Below are 26,280 nucleotides of genomic sequence, written 5' to 3'. Positions count from 1 at the left end.
TCTACGCAAGTTGCTGGGAGTTGTAGTTTTTGCAACAGCTGGAGGCACCCTGGTTGGGAAACACTGGACTATGCACTTCACCAGCAAAAAATAATAGCAAAAGTTGCTGAATTAGCTTATACATTATTAAAGCAGCTCATTTGGTCACTGTTTCTTATAGCGATTCACAACTTGTTCTATATAGAGCAATGTTTGGGAGGCTGATCTTCAGTCCCCGCAGATGCTATGCCAACTATAGAAAGGATCAGTATTGTAGATCACATTTCTGAGTGCTGTGTGCCCTTGGATAACTTCAGTACTGTATTGCATGTAACAAAAAACAGCTGGCATGGTTTTCTGTGTATGTATTTTTTTTTTTTGTTCTACTTTAATCTAAACTTTAAAGGGAACGTTCACACATACAGGATCCTGCGCAGATTTGATGCGCAGGATTTGTAACTGCAGATTAGAAGCTGTGCTCAGTCATTTAGTTTATATTGAAATCTGCAGCACAAAATCCTGCATAGGGCTGGGCAGCATACCAGTTCATACCGAATACCGACATTTTTGACCTGCTCGATATGAATTTTAACACATACCACAATACCGGTTGGGCCCCTCCCCCTCGAATGAATGAATGAATTGGCCCAGCGCTGCGGTGTCCCCAAATCGGGGAACTAATCACATGTCACCTGCGAGCACTGTTCTGCCCCCCCCCAATTATCAGCGTAGCGGTGTCCCCATTGGGGTAAATACTGACATGTCACCCGCATGCTCTGCCCTCCTCTTCCTCATGTTTGTTGCGGCCGCCGGCGCTGACACTCTATACCAGTGGTCTTCAACCTCCAGATGTTGCAAAACTACAACTCTCAACATGCCCGGACAGCCAACGGCTGTCCGGGCATGCTGGGAGTTGTAGTTTTGCAACATCTGGAGGTCGGCATGTTGAAGACCACTGCTCTATACTGTGCGGTATCCCTATGCCCGGGCTGCAAAAAATAAACTTTAACTCACCTCCCGTTGGTCAGGTACCGGCCTCATCTGCTTCCTAGGCTGATGGCTGTCCTACATTCCATTCACTATCGGCGGCCGCAGCGATGTTCCGCCTCGGCCGGTGATAGGTTGAGCGCACTGTCATGTAAGAAGCCGCCCAGAGCTCCTTACATGACAGTGAGCTCAGCGGCCGAGGTGGAACATCGCTGCAGCCGGTGATAGGCTGACGGCTGTCCGACGTTCCCGTCCCCAGCATAAGGCCGACGTCGGAACATGCAGTTAGTTTATTTTGTTTACCTTGTGTCAGCGCCGGCAGCCGCAACAAACAGCACGAGGAGGGCAGCGCTAGCGGGTGACATGTGAGTATTTACCCCGATGGGGGCAGCGCTGGACTGATAATTAATTTTTTTTTGGGGGGGGGGGAGGAAATAATGTTATATAACGTGGAACCGCCGAAAGTTACAGAAAATACTGTGATACGCAGATTTGGTCATACCGCCCAGCCCTAATCCTGCGCATCAAATCTGCGTACGTGTGAACATACCCTAAAGGGGTGCTTCCATTTGGAGGTGGGTCCTGCACCAATCTCTAAACAGCCTGGGAATAATTGCCTATACAGAGCAGCACTGCTAGATAAACCTAGAAGTTGTGGAAAAAGTGTAACTTCGGGCACTATACTGCTTATGTGTCCCACTTCAAAGTTGGTGAAAGCCTAAAATAGCTGCCTCTGTGGTTTTTGACCTCCCAACCTTCTCTGCCAGCCATAAGCAGATTGAGGACCCACCTTCCCATGCCACCCTCCAATCTTAAGATAGATGCTGTCAACTCTGGGACCTATAAGGCATTTATTGCATAAATGTGGAATGTGCGATATATGTCAAGAAGGAAATATCTATGGCGTTCTACATACAAGAACCTAAATCAGCAGAGAACCTATTTCGAAGGAAAGTAACGTGTCCCTCGCGCATTTGACAGGCTAAATGTATTATAGGACTGGGTACTGTCTGCAGACTTTAGCCACCTTGCCTTTATTCCTCATTTAAAGGGGTATTCCAGGAAAAAAACTTTTTTTTTATATATCAATTGGCTCCAGAAAGGGAAACAGATTTGTAAATGACTTCTATTAAAAAAATCTTAATCCTTTCAGTAATTATCAGCTGCTGAAGTTGAGTTGTCGGCAGAGAGCACGGTTACCAGTCAGAAAACATCTCTGCTTGTCTCGGGAACTGCAGAGTAGTAGAGGTTTGCTATGGGGATTTGCTTCTAAACTGGGTGTTTCCCGTGACAGGTGTCATCAGAGACTCAACTTCAGAAGCTCCATAAGTACTGAAAGGATGAAGATTTTTTTTAATAGAAGTTATTTACAAATCTGTTTAACTTTCTGGAGCCAGTTGATATATTTAAAAAAAAAATTATTTTTTTTTCCTGGATAACCCCTTTAATGACTGCAAACTGTGCTCTTGAAAATGGTGAAGAATTGACACACATTGTAAATAATTATAGAATAAGACTTTATTACATTCTTCCCACTAAGTGTTCCTTAAGAAATAATGGCCCATATATTATGTGTTTGTGCATAATCCACATAAGATGTGTAGACATATGTACCTTTGCAATATTGATTTTTCTTTAATATTCTATACACAGAAACTCTAGATGAGTTGTCAGAGATGCTGGTGAAACTGTTCACAGAAGTAGAGAACAAAAATGTCCCAGTTCCAGAATTCCCTGAAAATCCCTTCCAGAAGCAGTACCTGCAGGTAAGTACTTGTCTATTGGGCCTCATTGACATAGTGGTAATTTGTATCAGTATTTCCAAGACAGAATTAGGATTTGAACAAATATAGAGAGAAATTATGATAAAATCTGTACAGCTTCTATATTTTGAATCCACTACCTGTTTTGGCTTGCAAATACTAGTGCCAGATAATGCTGATGCAGATAAATGGGCACCACATTTTGCAAAGTTTGTAATGAATGTAAAGTTGCATCTTATTGGAATACAGTCGATTACAGAAACAGGCACACAGGGGAGACTTAGGCTAGGTTCACATTGTTGTTTGCATCCAACCCATTAAGGGTCTAATCGTCTCTTCGGAAAAAACAATTCAGGAGTTTAGCGAGGGAAAAAAATTGTGCTTTCACAAATTATTATTTTTTTTTTTCCGCTAAACTTGACGGAATTGACGACTGTCCTCCACCTAACGGAGCCTGATGGCAGTATGAACTTGGCTTTATAAGTAAAGGACACCAGTTCTCTCTGAGAAAACCAAGTGATGGATCAATGACATTCAGTTGGTACATAGTATAGAGGTAGCACCGAGAATGTAGACTGTAAGGCCAAACCTAAGTCCCTGTATAACAAAATCTTAATGGGGTACTCTGTTGGAAACATCTTATCCCCTATCCAAAGGATAGGGGATAAGATGTTAGATCGCAGGGGTCCCACCGCTGGGGACCCCCCGCGATCTCTGAGCCAGCACCCCTGTCGTTCGGTGCACGGAGCGAACTCCGCTCCAAGCCCGATGACTGGCGATGCCGGCCGCCACGCCCCCTTCATTCACCTCTATGGAAGGAGGCGTGTCTGACTGCTCTGTATTAGCCGTCATGCCCCCTCCCATAGACCTGAATGGAGGGTGCGTGGCGTGACGTCACAAACGTAGAATCAGCAAGCTGCTGTGTTACGGACGCCGATCCTGCCCGGAACACACACACACACAAACACACACACACACACACACACACACACACACACACACACACACACACACCTTCTACAGAAGCCACTATTATTGGATAACCAAGAAAGAGAAAATGCTAGAAATTGGACATTTTGTGAAGGTCAGTACCCATTAGGGATCGTCCGATATCGTTTTATTTTTTTTTTTTTTTTTTTTAGGGCCGATACCGATAATCTGTCACCTTTCAGGCCGATGGCCTATTACTTATACCGATATTCCGGTATAAGATATTGGCTATTTCAACCCCCCGGCGCGGCAGAAGCCGTTGCAGATCAATTATTTAAAGCGGGCGCTTTAAATCAATGAACTGCAGCGGCTTTTGCGGTGCCAGAGACCGCCGCCGCCCGCTCCTCTCCCCCTGCCTGTCCTGAGTCTCACCACCACAGTTGCCCCATCGCCTCCCCACATACCGCCGCCGCTGCCCCATCGCCTCCCCCCATCCTCTAGCTACATGCCGCTGCCCCATTGCCGCCCCCCCCCCCCCCATACCCGGTGTTATAATCACCTGTTCCCGAGGTCCGCGATCCTTCTGGCTCCGGCGCGGTCACTGTGCACGGTGACGTTGGGGACGTCACTCGTCATTACACAGCACAGCAATAGCGCAGGAGCCATAAGTATCGAGAACTCCCAGGAACAGGTAATTATAACACCGGGGATGGGGGGGGGCGGTATGTGGCCAGAGGATGGGGGGACACAATGCGGTGGCCGTATATGGGCAGAGGATGGGGGAGGCAATGGGGCAGCGGCGGCGATGGTAGTCTCTGGCCGGGGGTGGGGCATTATCGGCAAGGTAATTGCCGATACCGATAATGTCCAAAATCGCAATTATCGGCCAAACCGATAATCTGTCGATCCCTAGAACCCATATCTTGTGAAGGTGAACCTGTATATACTTGTTCTGTTTTTTTTTTTTTTTCTTTTAGAAAACATACAAAATAGTGCCTATAAAGGACATAAGAAACCTGTATGTCACATTCCCAATCCCTGACCTCCGGGAGTATTACAAGTCTAACCCAGGACATTATCTTGGACACCTCATAGGACATGAAGGACCTGGAAGTCTTCTCTCTGAACTAAAGGCTAAAGGTAATGTAAAAGGATCCCACAAGGGTAAATGCCATATGTTTACAATATATAGGTCTTGTGATACTAAAGGGGCGTTCTAAGTTTTTTTTTTTTAACTTGGGCTATATTTCCATTTGTCTGTTCTATATGTATGAAATAGTTTTTCAGTACATCAAGTTATATATGTTCCGATCTGCTGAACCACAACTTTAACCCCTTAACGACGCAGGACGTATATTTACGTCCTGCGCCGGCTCCCCCGATATGAAGCGGGGTGGTGCCGCGATCCCGCATCATACCGCGTCTGTCCCGGCGCTCATCAATGGCCGGCACCCGCGGCTAATACCACACATTGCCGATCACTGCGATGTGCGGTATTAACTTTTTAGAAGCGACGGTGAAAGCTGACCGCCGCTTCTAAAGTGAAAGTATCCCGGCTAGTCAGTCGGGCTGTTCGGGATCGAACAGCTTACAGGACACCGGGAGGGCCCTTAACTGCCTCGTCTGTGTCCGATTGACTGCTCTGTGCCGGAGATCCAGGCAGGAGCAGTCAAGCGCCGATAACACTGATCACAGGCGTGTTAATACATGCCAGTGATCAGCATAGGAGATCAGTGTGTGCAGTGTTATAGCTCCCTATGGGAGCTATAACACTGCAACAAAAAAAAGTAAAAAAAGTGTTGTTAAAGGTCATTTAACCCCTTCCCTAATACGTTTGAATCACCCACCTTTTCCAATAAAAAAAAGTGTAAATAAAAAAATATGTGGTATCGCCGCGTGCGTAAATGTCCGAACTATAAAAATATATCGTTAATCAAACTGCACGGTCAATGGCGTACGCGCAAAAAAATTCCAAAGTCCAAAAAAGCGTATTTTTGGTCACTTTTTATACCATTAAAAAATTAATAAAAAGTGATCAAAAAGTCCGATCAAAACAAAAATCATACCGATAAAAACTTCAGATCATGGCGCAAAAAATGAGTCCTCATACCGCCCTGTACGTGGAAAAATAAAAAAGTTATAGGGGTCAGAAGATGACATTTTTAAACGTATAAATTTTCCTGCATGTAGTTATGATTTTTTCCAGAAGTACGACAAAATCAAAGCTATATAAGTAGGGGATCATTTTAACCATATGGACCTGCAGAATAATGAGAAGGTGTCATTTTTACCGAAATATGCACTGCGTAGAAACGGAAGCCCCCAAAAGTTACAAAATGGCGTTTTTTCTTCGATTTTGTCGCACAATGTTTTTTTTTGTTTTTTTTTTTTTTTTTTTTACGTTTCGCTGTGAATTTTTGAGTAAAATGACTAATGTCACTGCAAAGTAGAATTGGCGACGCAAAAAATAAGCCATAATATGGATTTTTAGGTGGAAAATTGAAAGGGTTTTGTTTTTTCCTCATTACCTTTTAAAAATCATAAGTGCAAAAACTGAAAAACCAGAGTCCTTAAGGGGTTACATAGTTACATAGTTACATAGTTAGTACGGTCGAAAAAAGACATATGTCCATCAAGTTCAACCAGGGAATTAAGGGGTAGGGGTGTGGCGCGATATTGGGGAAGGGATGAGATTTTATATTTCTTCATAAGCATTAATCTTTTGTTCCAGGAATGTATCTAATCCTGTTTTAAAGCTGTTAATTGTTCCTGCTGTGACCAGTTCCTGAGGTAGACCGTTCCATAAATTCAGTCCTCACGGTAAAGAAGGCGTGTCGCCCCTTGAGACTAAACTTTTTCTTCTCCAGACGGAGGGAGTGCCCCCTCGTCCTTTGGGGGGGTTTAACCTGGAACAGTTTTTCTCCATATTTCTTGTATGGGCCATTAATATACTTATATACGTTTATCATATCCCCCCTTAAACGTCTCTTCTCAAGACTAAACAATTGTAACTCCTTTAATCGCTCCTCATAGCTAAGATGTTCCATGCCCCATATTAGTTTAGTCGCGCATCTCTGCACCCTCTCCAGCTCCGCAGTGTCCCTTTTATGGACAGGTGCCCAAAACTGAACAGCATATTCCAGGTGAGGCCGTACCAATGCTTTTATAAAGGGGGAGTATTATGTCCCTGTCCCTTGAGTCCATGCCTCTTTTGATACATGACAATATCCTGCCGGCTTTGGAAGCAGCAGCCTGACATTGCATGCTATTCTGTAGTCTGTGATCTACAAGTACACCCAGATCCTTCTCTACCAGTGACTCTGCCAGTTTAATCCCCCCTAAGACATACGATGCATGCAGGTTATTAGTACCCAGATGCATAACTTTACATTTATCCACATTGAACCTCATTTGCCAAGTGGATGTCCAGACACTTAGTCTATTGAAAGTCATCTTGTAACTTATGCACATCCTCTATAGACTGTACCGTGCTACAAAGCTTGGTGTCATCTGCAAAGATAGAAACAGAGCTGTTAATACCATCCTCTATATCATTGATAAATAAATTAAACAGCGGTCCCAGTACTGAACCTTGGGGTACACCACTAATAACCGGGGACCAATCAGAGTACGAATCATTGACCACCACTCTCTGGGTACGATCCATGAGCCAGTGTTCAATCCAGTTACAAACTAAAATTTCCAAACCCAAAGACCTTAACTTACCTGTCAGACGTCTATGAGGGACAGTATCAAATGCTTTAGCAAAATCCAGAAACACTATATCCACAGCCATTCCTCTGTCAAGGCTTCTACTCACCTCTTCATAAAAGCAAATTAGATTGGTTTGACAACTTCTATCCTTAGTAAACCCATGCTGGCTATCACTTATAATACAATTATCCCTTATGTATTCCTGTATGTAATCCCTTATAAGTCCAAACAATTTACCCACAATGCACGTTAAACTTACCGGTCTATAGTTTCCTGGGGAAGACCTAGAGCCCTTTTTGAAGATTGGCACCACATTCGCCTTGCGCCAGTCCCTTGGCACAATACCAGACACCAGAGAATCTCTAAATATCATGAACAGGGGTACAGATATTACTGAACTTACCTCTCTAAGAACTCTTGGGTGTAGTCCATCCGGTCCTGGGGATTTGCTTACATTTACTTTACTTAACTTACCTTGTACCATCTCTACATTAAGCCAGTTCAGTACATTACATGATGTGTTACCAGCACTGACCTGGCCAATGTCAGCTCCTTCTTCCATAGTGTATACAGAACTAAAGAACCCATTCAGTAGCTCCGCCTTCTCTTGATCGCCTGTGACAGCCTCCCCATTATCATTATAAAGGGGTCCTACATGCTCTGTCCTTGGTTTTTTTGCATTTATATATCTAAAAAAATATTTAGGATTAGTTTTGCTTTCTTTGGCCACTTGTCTCTCATTTTGAATTTTTGCTGGTTTTTATTACATTTTTACAGATTTTATTAAGCTCTTTGTACTGTTTAAATGTTATCGCTGACCCATCAGATTTGTATTTTTTGAAGGCTATTTTTTTTGTTGTTTATTGCTCTTTTAACATCATGTGTCAGCCATGTAGGATTTAGTTTTAATCGTTTATATTTGTTCCCCTTTGGTATATATTTAGCTGTATAGTTATTTAGAGTTGATTTAAAGATGTCCCATTTACCTTCTGTATCAGTATTTGACAACACCTCCCCCAGTCTATGTCCTGTAGTGCAGCCCTCAGCCCAGGGAAATTTGCCTTTTTAAAGTTATATGTTTTTGCTTTCCCCGCCTGTCTTTGTTTTCTACATTTTAAGTCAAAAGTAACTATATTGTGGTCGCTATTACCAAGGTTTTCCCGCACAGTTACATTACCAACCAGCTCTGCGTTGTTGGAAATGATCAGATCCAACAAGGCATCACTTCTTGTTGGGTCCTCCACAAACTGGCCCATAAAATTATCCTGCAATAAATTTAGGAATTGTCGCCCCTTTGTAGTTTTAGCCAACCCCGGACCCCAATCTATATCTGGATAGTTAAAATCTCCCATTATTACCACTGTACCTGCCCGAAGCCGAACTTCTATCTCTTCAGTGATATTAGGGGGTCTGTAGATTACCCCAAATATTATTTTTTCAGTATTTCCCTCCTTTTGTAATTCTACCCACAGTGATTCCACATCCTCAGAATCATCACACACTATGGCATCGTTCACACTGACTTCATACCACTTCTTACATACAGACAGACTTCACCACCTTTTTTGTTCATTCTATCTTTGCGAAACAATGTAAACCCCTGCAGATTGACAGCCCAGTCATGCGAGGAGTCCAATCATGTCTCAGTGACCCCAACTATATCAATATGTTCCTCCAGTATCAAGGCCTCAAGCTCCCCCATTTTATTTAGGCTTCTGGCATTTGTGAACATACACTTTACATTTCCATCCTTTATGTTATTGGGATTCAAGGGTGTAAGTTTTTTATTTTCCTATGAAGCTTATTCCTATTAACTATTCTAACCCCTCCCTCCGCTCCACCCCCAGGTACATTTTTTAATTTCCACCTCTCTATCTACACTATCTTCCCCCTCTTTGCTGTAGGTTCCCTCCCCCCAAGTCCCTAGTTTAAACACTCCTCCACCCTTCTAGCCATCTTCTCCCCAAGCAAAGCTGCACCCTCCCCATTGAGGTGCAGCCCGTCCCTACGGTAGAGCCGGTAACCGACAGCGAAGTCAGCCCAGTTCTCCATGAACCCAAACCCTTCCTTCCTACACCAGCTTCTGAGCCACTTGTTTACCTCCCTGATCTCCCGCTGCCTCTCTGGTGCGGCTCGTGGTACTGGTAGTATTTCAGAAAAGACTACCTTGGAGGTCCTTGCCTTAAGCTTGCGGCCTAAGTCCCTGAAATCATTTTTAAGGACACTCCACCTACCTCTTACTTTGTCATTGGTGCCAATATGTACCATGACTGCTGGGTCCTCTCCAGCCCTCTCCAGCCCCGCCCAACAACCTGTCAACCCGATCCGCGATGTGCCGAACTCGTGCGCCAGGCAGACAACTCACTGTTTGGCGATCCCGGTCTTTGAGATTGCCCTGTCTGTCCCCCTAATAATTGAGTCCCCCACCACTAGTACCTGTCTGGCCTGCCCTGTACTCCTCCCTCCCTCCTTACTGGAGCAGACACCCCCCTGGCGGTCAGAGGCAGTATCCTGCTGCAGTTCTGCTAGCTCTGTAATGGCATCCCCCTCATCTGCCAAGCGGGCAAACTTGTTGGGGTGTGCCAGTTCAGGACTAGCCTCCCTGACACTTTTTCCCCTACCCCTCTTTCTAACTGTAACCCAGCTAACTGCCTGACTGTCCTGCAACTCCGTCCCACTGTCCTCCCCCACCTCTATTCCCGAGAGTGCCTGCTCAGTGAGCAGGAGACTCCTCTCCATGTTGTTAATGCTTCTCATTGTTGCCAGTCGCCCCTCTAGATGCAGGATCTGGGCTTCCAAACGGACAACTAGCACACATCTCGCACAACAATATGCACCCTCAAACTGTTGTTCAAGGATTGCATACATTGAACAGGATGTACATTGGACTGCATTTTCCAACATGGAGGCCATCTAATTATGGGGATTTCACTAATGTATAGGAAAAAACAGACAGTCAAAATTACACTTAAAATTTTTTGTAGACCTTGTGGGTTCAGAAATTAACACTCACAGCGATCTCAACCTCCTGCTTTCAAACTCCAGTTTTTGAAACTCCTCTTTCACGCCCCTGCTTACACAGCAACACTCAGAAAGAGCAAGCTCTCAATAAGAGTCCCAAGCTAAGATTTATACACCTGTGCCCAATCTACTCCTCTTCCCCCTAGAGGTGGAACAGAGAAAAAAAAAAAATGAAAAAGGGTGTTTAAACTCTAATAGTTATCCCACTATGTGCAAAAGAGAAAAACTTACCCAAAATATGAATGTGGGCTATAGGCAGTCGCACCCACTCCACAGATTCACTCCGCACAACAGATAATCACAGTTTTTGAAACTCCTCTTTCACGCCCCCTCTTACACAGCAACACTCAGAACCTGGACAAAAAAAATTGGCAAAAATTGCCTCTTTTTAGCTTACACACAGCTGTTATTTTATAAAAAATTCTTAGGATAAAGAGAATTTTTTCTTTTGACTTTTTTGCAGTGGCAGCTCATTTATTAAAGGAAAACTGTCAGCTTGCTCCTGCCGCACTAACCGGCGGTACTGACTGATCAGTGTGGTGCTTGCAGTGCCCGGATCCACTGTGCCGTCCGGCCGTAATCTTTGATTTCCGGTATATGCTAATGAGGTGTTGAGGAATATTGATGAGCTGGGCGGCGCTGCTGCCAGCGGCACTGACATCAAAGTGCCAGTTAGCTCCTCATTAGCATATACCGAAAATGAAAGATAACGGCGCAGCAGATCCGGGCACGGTAGGCATCAAACGGATCAGCGTTCCCGGCACTGGTTAGTGCGGGGGATAGAAAGCTGACAGTTTTCCTTTATAAATGTGCACACTTTTGCCCATTCTCACTCAAGTCAGAAACTTACGAAAATCAAAGCTATTTATAACCGCGCATCTGTCCAATTTCAGCAAAGAAAACTTGATTAATACATAAAATTATATAAATTCCACCTAATATACCTACATGTAGAAGTTTGACAGGTCATTGTATAGAATCTACAATTTTTGACGTGTGTTCTTCTATAGGCTGGGTGAATACCCTGGTAGGAGGCCAGAAAGAAGGAGCCAGAGGATTCATGTTCTTCATCATTAATGTAGATCTGACAGAGGAAGGCCTGTGTAAGTAATTTAAAGATCCTTTTGAAAGACATGTCTTGTTTTTGGATGTTCTTATGTGAAGTTGGGTTCTCAGAATTTATTCCTACAATCCTAAAAAAAAAAGAAAAGAAAAAAAAAATTAAGTAAATAGGAGAGGCTAACATAAAGAAAGTGTAGGGAATGTTTGTCTTGATAGCGGTCGCACTTCATGTAGAAGTCTGACTTCTTTTAGTGTCTTCCAGTTTGCTCACATTTTCTTAGGCTATGCTGACACAGCGGCATTTCTGAGTGAAGTTCCGCAGGAATATCCCGCTCAGAAATTCTGCTGCAGCCGAGTCCCATTGATTTTGATGGGATTCTGCTGCACTGTGCATATAGCAGAATTTCTTCCATGCAGAATCCGCAGAAAGATTAGACATGACTATTCTTTCTGCGGATACCGGAATCAGAAACATCTGCTGCAGATTGCCTGATTCCGGTTTCTGCAGAAAAGAATGCACATGACTATTTCTGCAGATTCTGCACGGTAATGCATTTCCTTTTATGATACAGAGAAACTTTCAGAAGTGTGGAGTGTCCATCCTTATTTTACGGGGGGACATTCTGCACAGAAATAACCATGTGAACATAGCCTTAGACTAACTTGGGGTCTTTTTTTTTTTTTTTTTTTGTAGAGCTGCCCAAAATAAAGCACCAGTCAACTTTAAGTGGGCAATTTTTTTTTTTTACTTGGCATGTGGCAGATATGGTGCAGAAATTTCTATGATCGAAAAGCTGTTCCAAACATCCGGTTTGGGTTGTTTCTGCAGAACATTTTCTTTCTTAGGCTGCATTCACATCTCGTTTTCAGCCTATGGTTGCCGGATCCAGCTGGGGGAGGGTAAAACCGGGCATTCCCGTACCCCAGCCGGACCAGCGCTGAAATCCATTTACTCTAATGAGCCGACTGGAGTCAAACGGTGACTTCGGTCGACTCATTTTTGACCCATATGCGGTTTCCTGACCAGACCCAAAACCGTAGTATACTACTGTTTTAGGTCCTGTCAGGAAACCGCATATGGGTCAAAACTGAGCCGACCGGAGTCACCGTTTGACTCCAGTCGGCTCATTAGAGTAAATGGATTTCAGCGCCGGTCCGGCTGGGGTACGGGAGCGCCTGGTTTTCACCTCCCCCTGCCAGATCCGGCAACCGAGGCTGAAATTTCTCTGTTTTAGGTGATGAAGCTCTTCTGAATAAGGCTGCATTCACACCTCGTTTTCAAACGGTCAAGGGTAAATAAGGACCTTGGCAGGTCAACAAATATTATAAGGGGCAGCAGGGAGGCGTAAATACAACTGGGTAAAATCAATGAGCAAACAACAAAATGCAATGAAGAAAAATTAAGGAACATGAGTGGTCAGCAGAGGAAAACAGAGGGGAGAAAGTGAATACATTTCTACCGATCCCAGATACACACGTGTGGACTATTTTCCATTGGTGTTAATAGGATACTGGTCCGAATACATTCAGCTAAGATTTTGAGAATTAATCTAAAGAGTTGTTATCCCAGATGTAAGCCATTGCTTTTCAACCAGTGTGTCTCTAGCTGTTGTAAACCTACAACTCCCAGCATGTCCTGATAGCCAACAGTTGTATGTATGCTGGGAGTTGCAGTTTTGCATCAGCTGGATTCGCACTGGTTGGGAAACATTAATGTAAGCTATGAGAAATCGTATTTGGGTAAAAGCTGGTATAGTCTGGTATTACATGGCATGGCGAAAAATTCCTATATATCTTTTATTTGCTGTTGTAATGTGTGGGCTTTTCTCTTTTCATATAGTACATGTGGATGACATCATTTTCCACATGTTTCAGTACATCCAAAAACTCAGAACAGAGGGTCCCCAAGAATGGGTGTTCCAAGAATGCAAGGTGAGTGCCATCAAATGACCTTACCCATCAAATCACATTTCTCAGTGGGTTTCAGTTGATTGCCAAGTCCTTGTATTTATAGGTCTAATAAAAAAACAAGCTAGGTTTGGTTTACCGCGTATTTTCCTGAATTCAGTATGGTGGGGGGGGGGGGGGGTTAATTAAAGGTGATTAAAGATCAGAATATTTTTTCTTTACTGTACTCTAAGAGCCATACATTTTTTTTTTTTTTTTTATAATTCTTTTCTTTTCACATTTTCTAATTAAAAGATAGCAAGCTGTAAATTTGCTCGCAGAGCCAAGTGTGTGTATCAGAGATGAAAATAAGTTGCAAGCAGCGATATTTAGTGGAAACAGCATAAACAATACAACAAATAATTCAAAAGATTAGCAAACTCAATTAAGGAGCTCTGAAAGTAGAGAGGTAAGTAAAGGTTAATTTTACTTGTGGAGCTCGCAATATTCATAACCTAACAGGAGAGGTAAGGTAGAGGAGGAGAAAGAGAGTTAAGAGAGAAGTGGGTGAGAAAGCACTTCACGTACTTGAAGTGTAATACAGCCAAAGGTCTTATATACTGTATTTATGGTATGGTTATCAAGCAGTGGTTCGGAAAATCCAAAAAAGCATGGGGCTGTGAGCAGGTATAAGATATGCCAGTGAAGTAGGGTAAGTTGTAAGAAGACGTGGAAGAAGGTATAAAGTTAAAGAACCAGAGGCTAGGTATAGGAGAAGACAGACCTTCATTGCCGCAGGAAGAGAAGGGGAGGGTGGGAGGAAAGAGCAAGGGGGGGGGGGGGGCAGGGGGTTGAATGTGAGAGAGAGATGAAGAGACTAAAAGAGGGGTAGTTAAGAGACCAGAAGCTTAGGGTGCTTTCACACTATAAAGTTGCTCAGTTTTAAAGATCCGTGATAATGTCCCGTTAGGAAACTCCTTAAAGGGGTACTCCACCCCTTGACATCTTATCCCCTCTCCAAGGATAGGGGATAAGATGTCTGATCGCAGGAGTCCCGCTGCTGGGGACCCCGCGATCTCTCCTGCAGCCCCCCTGAGTCATCAGCTCTCCGGAGCTAAGTTTGCTCAGTTCCTGACAGGGGCCGGCGGTTCGTGACATCATGACTCCGCCCCTCGTGACGTCACGAGTCTATGGGAGGGGGCGTGGCAAGTCACACCCTCCCATAGTTTTGCATTAAGGGGCGGGACATCATGAGGTGGCGGAGCCATGACGTCACAAAACTCCGGTCCCTGTATCGTGAGTCATCAGCCACAGAGCAAATGTAGCTACGGAGAGCTGATGACTCGGGTACCTGTCATCAACAAAAACTTTTAATATGTTGTTCATAATCATTAATGAAGAGATATTGTAATATATCTTTATTAAAAAAATATTTATATTTATACCAGTTTTTTCATTTTATACTTTTGGCCACTAGGGTCTCTCTTCTATGCCTGGTCTGCAGGCAGCATCCTATGCTTTTCATAGTAAGTGTACAGCTTTTAGGACTAATGCTGAAAGGGTTCTGGTCCTTCCACCGGAAGTTCAGTACTCTCAGCTCAGGACTCGCTCCCAGCCTGTGAGCTGAGAGTACTGAACTTCCGGTGGAAGGACCAGAACCCTTTCAGCATTAGTCCTAAAAGCTGCACACTTACTATGAAAAGCATAGGAAGCTGCCTACAGACCAGGCATAGAAGAGTGACCCCTAGTGGCCAAAAGTATAAAATGAAAAAACTGGTATAAATATTAATATTTTTTAATGAAGATATATTACAATATCTCTTCATTAATGATTATGAACAACATATTAAAAGTTTTAGTTGATGACAGGTACTCTTTAAAGTCTATGGGATTTTTACATCTGTTTTATCCCGTCATAGCCCTTTATGAATTACGGTCATTATTTTGCGATGGGAGAAAAAAAGTGCATGTAACATTTTTTTCTCCCGTCACAAAATAATGTCAGTTATTCATAAAGGGCTGTGGCTGGTTAAAACGGATAATGTGAAAATCCCATAGACTTTTATGGGATTTGGTAACAGCCATATGGGATTTTGTAACGGCCGTTTTGAAGAGTTTTCCTAACTGCACATTATATCAGATCTTAAAATGGAGCAACTATAGTGTGACAGCAGCCTTAGAGAAGGATAATGAGTGTGAGACTAAAGGTGTGAAGTCGGGGAGCACAGTCCCACAAGATCAATCTAATGCTGTTACCTGTAGCGAAGCCAAGGAGACCACGTTTTAGTAAAGGAAGTGTGTAAGTGATCGCTCCAGCTGGTCAGCGCCTCCATTTTGCATATTTGTGATACTTTTTGTAGCCTTTGCGGAGTTATGGGTGGTGGCGTTTGAGGAATCAAAGCCTTGGCAGCCGACAGAAGGTGCGCCACAAGCGATTTCTTGTTCATTGTTATCTCATTATCAGGTAAACCTAGGATTACAGTTTTAGTCGAACCTAGTATAATCGAAATAAGTGTATGTACTGGTAGATATGTAATGGTGTACCTCGCTGTTCCAGACATCTCCAGCATGCATCAGAGGTGGAAAGTCCCCAATGATGTAGGAGATCTGGGGTCCTGTACCAGCAGGAGAGAAGTTTAGTGTCCTTCCTTCAATTTAACACATCTAGAGAAGCCCATTGAATTGCTCAGAACGGATTTACGCTCTGATTCAGTTAGTTGTATCCCCAATTCCTTTTCCCACGATAACAGGTATATCGGAGCTAAAGAGGAGGAGTCCTCAGAGAAGCGTGAGCAAAACACAGAGATCGTCAATTTAGGTTGAGGAGAGGCCAGAGCAAGTTTCTCCAACCAGGACAGGTCATCCCCAATGGCATATACCTTCAGCAAGGATACACATGCCCTTCTGATTATATAGGCTTGTAGAAAATCAACAGAGAAGTCCAGAAATTTAGTCTGGAGGTCTTCATGTGAGGGAGGGGCGCCATGCGGGCATAAGTTTCTGTTGGGACAAATTACATGATATCCCTCTCAGTCTGAGGGCGGAGCACATAAGGAATGAGGGAGCTAGGTAGTAGTGCGGAGGATAGAAGAGATTAAGAAAACTTTTAACAGAACATTTATGGCAAGGCCACAAACTTAACTAATAAAGTACCATGTAAGAGTGTGTTGGTAATATGTTGACTCGAGAGGGAAGCCATAATGTTCTATTTAATGACGTACTGAGTGGTTAGCTGTGAGCGCTCCAAACTGATATCGCATAGACTTGAGCCTGCCACTTTTTCGAACCATCTCTGGAGATGGACAGAGGTATAAAACTGCTCAACATCAGGAAGTCCAAAACCTCCTTGTGTACCCCGTCTGAGCAGGTTGTAGTGTAGCCTAGGTTTCTTTCCTGCTCCTAAAAAGTGAATGAACAGGCATCGCCACTGGAGAAGGTGCTGCTTGGGTTGAGCTATAGCGACCATTCAAAGAAGATACAGTATTGGGGGTGTAATATATGTTTGTAGCAGATTCTTCCTCCCCACCCAAGACAAAAAAGACAGACTGTAACCCTCAATTTCTTGACTGACTTACTTTGGCCAACAAAGGGGTGTAGTTTAAAGCAAAAAGTTTCTCCGGGGGTTGGGGGTAGGTGGAGAGAGATACAAGATACTTAGGTAGGTGATGTAATGCAAAGGCCATGTGTATGGCGCAGAGCCCTTTAACCGGGACACCAGCACCTGAGATAATGACATGTTGAGGACCTCCAATTTTGAATAGTTTACTTTGAAGTTCGATAAGAAACCATAGAATTCTAATATATCTTGGACCCGTGGGAGAGCTTCCATAGGGTTAGTTATTAAGATTAATACATCATCTGCAAAAGCTGTAGTGAGATGGGTCTGTCCCCAACTCTCAATCCCCTAATCAGTGTCTTGTTGTAGAGCTTGTAGCAGGGTCTCCATAACTATAATGTATAAGGACGTTGACAGGGGGCAGCCCTGCCTCATTCTGTTCCTGATTTGGAAGGAAGGTGATAATGGGCCATTGACCCGAATACGTGCACATGGAGTGGAGTATAGTGACATAATAGCTGTTATGAAGGGTATGGGGATATAAAATTTGGCCAGAGTTCGTAAGTAGTCCCGTGCCACTCTGTCAAACGCCTTCTCAGCATCTGTACCTAATAGCAAAAGTGGTGTGTTAGTGGAGCAGGCATACAGTGGGGTAAAAATTTTTTAGTCAGCCACCAATTGTGCAAGTTCTCTCACTTTAAAAAGATGAGAGGCCTGTAATTTTCATCATAGGTACACCTCCACTACCTCACAAAACCTGTGAAGAGGAAAAGTTGCCCATAGCAACCAATCAGATTGCCTCTTTCATTTTTATCAAGGCCTCTGCAAAATGAAAGAAGCGATCTGATTGGTTGCTATGGGCAACTGGGCAAATTTTCCTTTGCCCCAGTTTTGATAAATCTCCCCCATAATGAGAAAAAAATCCATAAAATCACATTATCTGATTTTTAAAGAATTTATTTGCAAATTACGGTGGAAATTAAGTATTTGGTCAAGAACAAAAGTTCATCTCAATACTTTGTTATATACACTTTGTTGTCAATGACCGAGGTCAAATGTTTTCTGTAAGTCTTCACAAGGTTTTCACACATTGTTGCTGGTATTTTGGCCCATTCCTCCATCCAGATCTCTAGAGCAGTGATGTTTTGGGGCTGTCCCTGGGCAACACGGACTTTCAACTCCCTCCAAAGGTTTTCTATGGGGTTGAGATCTGGAGACTGGCTAGGCCACTCCTGGACCTTGAAATGCTTCTTAAAAAGCCACTCCCTTGTTGTCCAGGTGGTGTGTTTGGGATCATTGTCATGCTGAAAGACCCAGCCAGGTTTCATCTTCAATGCCCATACTGATGGAAGGAGGTTTTCACTCAAAAACTCACTATACATGGCCCCATTCATTCTTTCCTTTTACATGGATCAGTTGTCCTGGTCCCTTAGCAGAAAAATAGCCCCAAAACATTGTTTCCACCCCCATGCTTCACAGTAGGTATGGTGTTCTTTGGATGCAACTCGGCATTCTTTTTTCCTCCAAACACGACGAGTTGAGTTTTTACCAAAATGTTCTACTTTGGTTTCATCTGACAATATGACATTCTCCCAATACTCTTCTGGATCATCCAAATTCTCTCTAGAAAACTTCAAACAAGCCCGGACATGTACTGGCTTAAGCAGGGGGACATGTCTGGCACTGCATGCTTTGAGTCCCTGGCGGCGCACTGTGTTACTGTTGTTAGCCTTTGTTACTTTGGTCCCAGCTCTCTGCAGGTCATTCACTAGGTCCCCTCGTGTGGTTCTGGGATTTTTGATCACCGTTCTTGAGATCATTTTGACACCACGGGATGAGATCTTGTACAATGGAATCTGGAAAGTCACATATCAGCAGAGACTAGATAGTCTCTGGTATAGGTAGAAACAGGAAAAGGCATAAGTTCCTCAAGTCAGGTTTGCGTCTGCCTGGCGGTTTCCCTTCTGATTCAACTTGCGTTTCCTCGGCGTACTTTGCCTTTTCAACTCTGAAACATGGCACCATTTTGGGTAATGCTAGTAGACTGTGGCACAGTTAAATCGGTAGCCAGGAGGGTATGTCAAGGGGTTCGATACAAAAAAACTCCCATGCTTTCTTTAAGTCCACAAGTGAGCATATACCCAGCGTCACGTAACCCCCCCCCCCCCCCCCCCCCCCCCTTAGTTTTTGCCCAGCAAGGTAGTGAAGATCTGGCGGGTCACTGAAGGCAGGGCATCAGAAGCATAGGATTCCAGTACTCCCTTAATTCTTACTTTCTTCCTCCTGATCTTCAAGCATGAGAAATGCTCTGTTCAGGTGGGTCTCGTGGAGTTTGAGCTGCTGTGCTGCCAAGTTGCAGAAGGTGACCGTTTCAGTTAGTGCTTCTTCACAGTGCGTGTACCAACATGGCGCACTTCTGCTTTAATCTTGGCTAGTTCATGGAGTACTGGTGCCAGTGCCACTTGCATAGATTTAATCACGACGTGCTGAACTGCCTTTTTAATAAACAAGCGGGTGAGTGAGTTTAGATTCCTTACTCCCGGAGTCGGCTTGGCTGCCATATGTGCTCTCCATGTTAGACTCTTACTCCAGTTCCGCCTTGCTTGGTGAAGCCAGCGCCATCTTGGCCTGCTGCCCAGGGATTTCCCCAGATTGTTCCTTGTCTGTCCTGCCCATCTTGGAGGCAAAATGTGGTTGTTTTCAGCTGGTTTGGACAGTGACTGTGGAAAGCAGCTTAGTTAAGCGACCATCCAGCTCAGCGGTCAGAGGCTCCGTCAATTTAAAAAATGTATTATAAATTTTTTTTTTTTTAGGGAATACATATAAAAAAAACTATTTGTTTCCTGTCTACTATTGTCGCGTGCATCCGTGGGGTGCAGATGATTGACAGCCCCTCCTTCTGTTAAATTATTTAGAAGCCAGGGGGATGCCAACAGCGGCCGGGTCCTGGCTCCTGCTGCTGATCGTGTTGGCACAGTGATAATACATGCATGCTCAGAGTGCCATAATAGTATCGCACAGGTCCTCTGGGGACTTCTGCCAGCTCTGTACTAATAATGTACAAGTCATCAAGGGGTTGAATATGCAGAGTGATTGACTCGGATCAGGTCTAGCAACTACTCTGAAAATTAGAACTGACAAGTATGGCTGGCGGTGCCGGTGAAATGCAGCGAACTTGCTAAAAGTTTGTGCTGTCAGTGTGTGACATCTGTCATTGTATACAGCTGCATATGATTGGGGGGGGCTATGCACTGGAAGTATTTTTTAATTTTTTTAAAAATTTTTTTTTTTTTTTATTTGAGCTAAAGTTAGAAGTCATTTTAAAGGACTAGAAAATATAAAGTGTTTTTTTGTTTTTGTTTTTTGTGAAGCAGATTCACTATAATAATTCCATGTACCCCCCATGTTTGTTTATCTGACTATTTCTATTAATGGGTAAATTATTAACCTTCCCAGGATACAGTGCTTCAATGTCACCTAGATTTAGAGCACTATGACCTAATCTGTCCTCAGTGACCCTTTCTTCAGTAAGCCTGCTCCACCTGGTGCTTTTGCCTTGGTTTTTGAAGTATGCGGAAGGAAAAAGTGTCCCGTCACTTCTACATAAGTCAGCAGCTACCTGAAATGACTGTGCAGATGCTAATCTGCGAACACAAGACAAATAATTGTACACAGAAACACCCTACAGGCACTGATATAAAGTTATTTATTACTGCATTGCTCTACATTTTTACTGTACTGAAACCTCATATGTATTTACTTATGTGGGCTCACGTAGTTTAACATTTCCCAGTGCAAGGCATCACAAAGATCATGGGACACATCATTTATCGCTCCATTTGGACTTCGCGTCTGGTCATTTCAGGGGAATATGAAAAGGTCACTGCAGTCCGAGCCCTGAGAAATACTGAACGTACATTTGACGCAAATCGGTTTTAACTTGAACTTTATTTCAATCTCATTAAAACCTAAATCAATGCCTTGTAACAGACACAAATGTGTCCATTCAGGGGACACTGGTGGAAGGGTAAGAATGGACCCCTATTGGAAATGCATTTTTGTAATGCATCGAAGAATGGACCCCTACTCGAAATGCATGGCATTAGTGCTGCATTTTTGTAATGCAGCTATGTATGTTTTACAAGATAGGAATAAAATTCAAGTTTTAAGTGATTTGTGGAGCTAAAGAAATAATCATTGTAAGCACGTTCAGTAAATGTAATGGGCAGACTACAGTATCCAGTTTATTTAGTTGAGAGAAAACATCTAGGGGGTAACAAGTATATCAATGGTTAATACAGAGATTTCTCCTATTAGCTATTCATACCCAGGACTGTATCTATAACAAGCAGGCATCTTCTACATCTAGAGCAGTGTTCTCCAAACTGGTCATTCAGATGTTTGGCTGTTCAGGCATGCTGGGAGTTGTAGTTTTGCAACAGCTAGAGGGCCACTGTATGGAGACCACTGCGCTAGAGTAAAGGTTTCTACATAATATGTATTCTTTAATATTCTTTACTGTGAGAACATAGAAAACACTTATAGAGAAAGTGGTCATGGTGAACTCACTAAAAGATTTCTAAAGGGGCCTGGATACATTTCTGGAGTGTAATATTGCACAGTTATTAGATTTTGGATAGGGATCAGTGATCCAGGGATTTATTTGGATTCATCCCTAAATAGTTCCTGTTATAAGTCAAACTCTCTCTCATTGCAGAAGTGGTCCCCCCCCCCCCCTCCTTTCATAACGGCAGTCTTGTTTTATCGGTTTCTTCAGCACACTCTTATTGAATTCCGGAGTGCTGGAGGGGGTGTTACCTAGCAGACATGACGCCACATGAAGCCCTGTCGAGGAGGGCGTGCATAGGACAGTGGGGCAATGACAGCAGGCAGCTTGTCAATCCTCTCCTTTAGCACAGCACGTGAAACGCAGAGGGCAGGGAGATCGGAGCCGACATGCCCTGTACAGCGCTCTTGCATGCTTGACTGACAGGGAGAGAGTGCAGTGTTAGGACCTGTATTTCTGGACTTTTGGCTCCTCTAGGCTGTAGCAGGAGACAATCCTACTTGAAGTGTAATATGGATCTTTATTGCATTTATATTCCAATAGTGGGAAATAGGGATGCGCGGTATATCGCAATTGAATAAAAATTTTTGCGAATTGGCCGAAATTCAAATATTAAATCAGTGTTTCCCAACAAGGGTGCCTCCAGCTGTTGCAAAACTACAACTCCCAGTATGTCCGGACAGCCAAAGCTGGGAGTTGTACTTTTTTAACAACTGGAGGCACCCTTGTTGGGAAACACCTGTCCTTAGCAGTAATAGGAGCCCAGGGAAACATAAAGCTTGATGTTCACCTAGCCCTGGTCCCTGTAGGTCTGCCGCAGATCCTGTTCGCCACTGTGCGTTTCCGATATCTTCTCCTGGTTCCAGGACCTTTCCCGCTCAGAAATTAAGTGGCCACAGTGGTGTCAGGTGTCCCTTAAGACACTGGACTGGATCTGTGTCAGACCTATGGGGACCAAGCTAAGGCTGGGTTCCCATTACGTTTCCCCCATACGGGAAAGCATACGGCAGGGGAGAGCTTAAAACTTGCGCTCCCTGAAATGAATTACATAAGGGAGCGCATAGATAGGCATACGGGAGCGCAAGTTTTAAGCTCTCCCCTGCCGTATGCGCTCCTGTATGGGGGAAAATGTAATGGGAACCCAGCCTAAGTAAGGATCAGTTTTGTTTTTTTCAGTTTCCCCCACCTCTCGGCACAACATTAATGGGGGGAGATGTGACATGGGGGGGGGGGGGGGTAATGGATGAGGGTAATGTGAGATGAGACCGTGGAGTGATGACATAAAATGGGGGTAGACGTGAAATGGGAGGGAATGTGAATATGAGGGCAATATGGAATGGGGGAGATTGGACATGAAATTGGGAAATTTCAGCATTTGTTTATTATATCGAAATTCCTATTTTCCCCAAATCGTGTAGCCCTAGTGTGAAACCAGCTATAATTCTTTTGGCATAACTGATATGTAGCATAGTTCTCCTCATCAGCATTTTGACCTCAAGACAGAATTGATCTTATACGGTTTCTACTTTTAGGATTTGAATGCAGTTGCCTTTCGGTTTAAAGATAAAGAGCGTCCACGTGGCTACACATCAAAGGTTTCTGGACTACTACATGTAAGTTTCTCAGACATTTCAGTATCATCTTTTAGAGCCTTCATTAAGGGGACTTACAATGTAGACTTTACTTTGCTGAACCAAACTATAACCTATGCATGCATTTTAACTTTTTGAAATGTTTTTTTACTAAACATTTTGGGGACAAACAGATGGTGAATAATCCATAGCAGAAATAACCCGAATTATAGTTTTGCCTAAGCAAGTATGACCAGGATGAATACACCATTCCTTTTGTCGACATTGAGATAAACAGAATTACCATATCTGATTTCTATTATAGAAACAAAACAAAAAATTCAGGACATCAGCTCCATAAATGATATAGATATATACAGTATCTGAGTACACTTCTTACATTATTATTTTATAATTTTTTTCATGTGACAACTCTGAAGAAATGACACTGTGCTACAATGTAGTGAGTGCACAGCCTGTATAACAATGTTTTAATGTTGTGTCCCCTTTAAAATAACAAACTCTTCACACAGCCATTAATGTCTAAACCTTGGCAACAAAAGGGAGTACACCTCTAAGTGGAAATGTCCAGGTTGGGCCCAATTAGCCATTTTCCCTCCCTGGTGTCATGTGTCTTGATGGTTTTACAAGGTCTTGGGCGTGAATGGGGAGCAAGTGTCTTGAATTGGGTGTTATCGCTCTCACACTCTCTCTAATACTGGTCACTGGAAGTTCAGAATGGCACCTGATGGCAAAGAACTCTCACGATCTGAAAAAAGGAATTTGTTGCTTCACATAACAATGGCCTAGGCTAGTGGTCTTCAACCTGCGGACCTCCAGATGTTGCAAAACTACAACTCCCAGCATGCACGGACAGCCGTTGGCTGTCCGATCATGCTGGGAGTTGTAGTTTTGCAACATCTGGAGGTCCGCAGGTTGAAGACCCCTGGCCTAGGATATAGGAAGATTACCAAGACCCTAAAACTGATGTGCAACACAGTGGGTAAGGCCGTACAACAGTTTTACAGGACAGGTTCCACTCAGAACCGGCCTTGCCATGGTTGACCAAAGAAGTTAAATGCATCTGCTCAGCATAATATTCAGAGGTTCTTTTTCCAGGGAAATAGACATATGAGTGCTGCCAGTATTGCTGCAGAGGGGTGGGAAGGGTGTTAGCCTGTCAGTGCTTGGAACTGAGAGGACACAATATTAAACACTGTTACAGGCTGTGCACTCACTACTTTACACTGTAGCAGAGGGTCATTTCTTCATTGTTATCACATGAAAACATATATATATATAATAAAATTATATTTACAAAAAGTGTAAGGGTGAACTCACTTATGTGAGATACGGTATATATCACAGGCATAAGGACAAGACTGAATAGATGAAAGGTTAAGTAATAGTCACATACGGGTATTCTATTTACCTGATGTGTCTGTGAGGTAAGAGCAAATTCTTAAAGGGGTACTCCGCTGCTCAGCGTTTGGAACAAACTGTTCGGAATGCTGGAGCCGGCGCCGGGAGCTCTTGACGTCATAGCCCTGCCCCCTCCATGCAAGTCAATGGGAGGGGGCGTGTGATGTCATGAGGGGTAGGGCTATGACGTCAAGAGCTCCCGGCTCCAGCGTTCGGAACAGTTTATTCCAAACGCTGAGCAGTGGAGTACCCCTTTTAAGTTGGGGTAGCAAAACGTGCCATGTTGTTTTAAAAATACTGGTGAGTCCTCAATGGCTTTAATCTATTTTAACTTGCTTTTAAAAAAGCTTTCTAGCTCATTTGTGCCATCTAGCACTGGTCAATCAGTGATTCCTGCTCATTTGTTACATGCCAGTGAGAGTAAATCAGAGCACTTCAATTACCACCAAATTATGGACTTAGGAAAATCAATTTAAGGATCTAGACTTTGTCTACTTTTAAGGGGAAAAAAAGCAAACAAGGGATGCGCTCCGTAGTGTAAGATCTTGGGGTCAGAGGGACAAATGCAACAATGTGAATTGCACTTACCAGAGAAGGTTGCACTCCTTTCCAAGTACAACCATGGATCAGTGTCGGTATAATGGAGAGGGTCTCTGCAGCTGCTCCGCACCAAAGAATAAATGATAAACAGGAGTCCTCCAAGAACAGCAGAGTGATAGAAGCACTGAGACCAGGGTACAGGTATAAAATCTTTATTCCTACAATGCAACGCGAAACGCGTTATATTGGAGGTCTCAGCGCTTCTATCACTCTGCTGTTCTTGGAGGACTCCTGTTTTTATCATTTACTTTTAAGGAAGGTAACCACGTAAGGTGGGCAAGGGACCAACAGTATACTGACCAGGGACATGGGACCTTTATAAAGAGAACCTGTCTCCTCCTGGTGAACTTAATGTGTTTAATAGACTAAGACATGAAAACCTTCCCAAATATATTAGAAAAAGTGAAGCGTTTCCTCACTATCTTCACGGCGCTGACTTGTTTACTGCTTCTAAGCTGGGGGAGTTCATTGTTTCGGGGATATGATTGATTGCTGCTTATATAATTGATGGCTTGTCTTATGAAAACACTTTAAGGGTCTATTCACACGTACAGTATTCTGCACAGATTTGATGCGTAGGATTTCAAGCTGTGTTCAGTCATTCAGTTTACACTTAAATCTGCAGCAGAAAATCCTGCGCTTCAAATCTGCGCAGAATACTGTACGTGTGAATAGACCATAAAGGCCTTTCCCATGTCATAATGTGTAAGTCCAAGGCTGCACTCCTGCCTGTTGTACACCAAGCTGCAGATTGGGCTGGGGAGCAGCTTTGGACTTTAATGGTAAGTAGATTTTATTTCCCTCTCCTGGGGTATATACAGACAGAAAACATCCTATGAACCTGTATCATTCACTCTGTGTTCTTTCTTTTGAAAGCCACATAAATACATAATGAATATCACTTGTATGTATTTTTTATTAGTATTACCCATTAGAAGAAGTTTTCGCGGCTGAGTATTTACTAGAAGAATTCAGGCCAGATTTAATAGAAATGGTGCTTGATAAACTACGACCAGAAAATGTCAGGTAAGTGTCCAATGGCCCTTATTTACTAAGAGTGTTGTGTAGGTTTCCTTTTGGGTTTTAATTCCCTACAATTTATTTTCCACGGTATTTACTAAGGTTTCCCTACATTTTCCACTTTGTCTACATTTTGCTTTTTTAAAGGGTACCTCTCATCAAAATTTTTTTTTATATATTATAGATGAATGTATGCAGAAT

The 26,280-nt window shown here is 43.3% G+C and overlaps 1 protein-coding gene across 7 annotated transcripts in view; it reads left to right on the top strand.

Annotated features, from left to right (window-relative positions):
- IDE (insulin degrading enzyme) overlaps positions 1-26,280 on the top strand; it is a 165,034-nt gene that overhangs the window by 85,219 nt on the left and 53,535 nt on the right. For all 7 annotated transcript variants that reach the window (XM_056529403.1, XM_056529399.1, XM_056529397.1 and 4 more), the window contains 6 exons: positions 2,620-2,732; positions 4,637-4,799; positions 11,405-11,497; positions 13,297-13,388; positions 22,999-23,079; positions 25,982-26,085. In XM_056529403.1, coding sequence (XP_056385378.1) covers positions 2,620-2,732; positions 4,637-4,799; positions 11,405-11,497; positions 13,297-13,388; positions 22,999-23,079; positions 25,982-26,085 — 646 coding nt within the window. The remainder of the gene's footprint in view (positions 1-2,619; positions 2,733-4,636; positions 4,800-11,404; positions 11,498-13,296; positions 13,389-22,998; positions 23,080-25,981; positions 26,086-26,280) is intronic.

Source organism: Hyla sarda, chromosome 7 (genome assembly GCF_029499605.1).
Source record: "Hyla sarda isolate aHylSar1 chromosome 7, aHylSar1.hap1, whole genome shotgun sequence".
NCBI classification, from domain to species: Eukaryota; Metazoa; Chordata; class Amphibia; order Anura; family Hylidae; genus Hyla; species Hyla sarda.
This window is presented reverse-complemented; position numbering and strand designations above follow the sequence as displayed.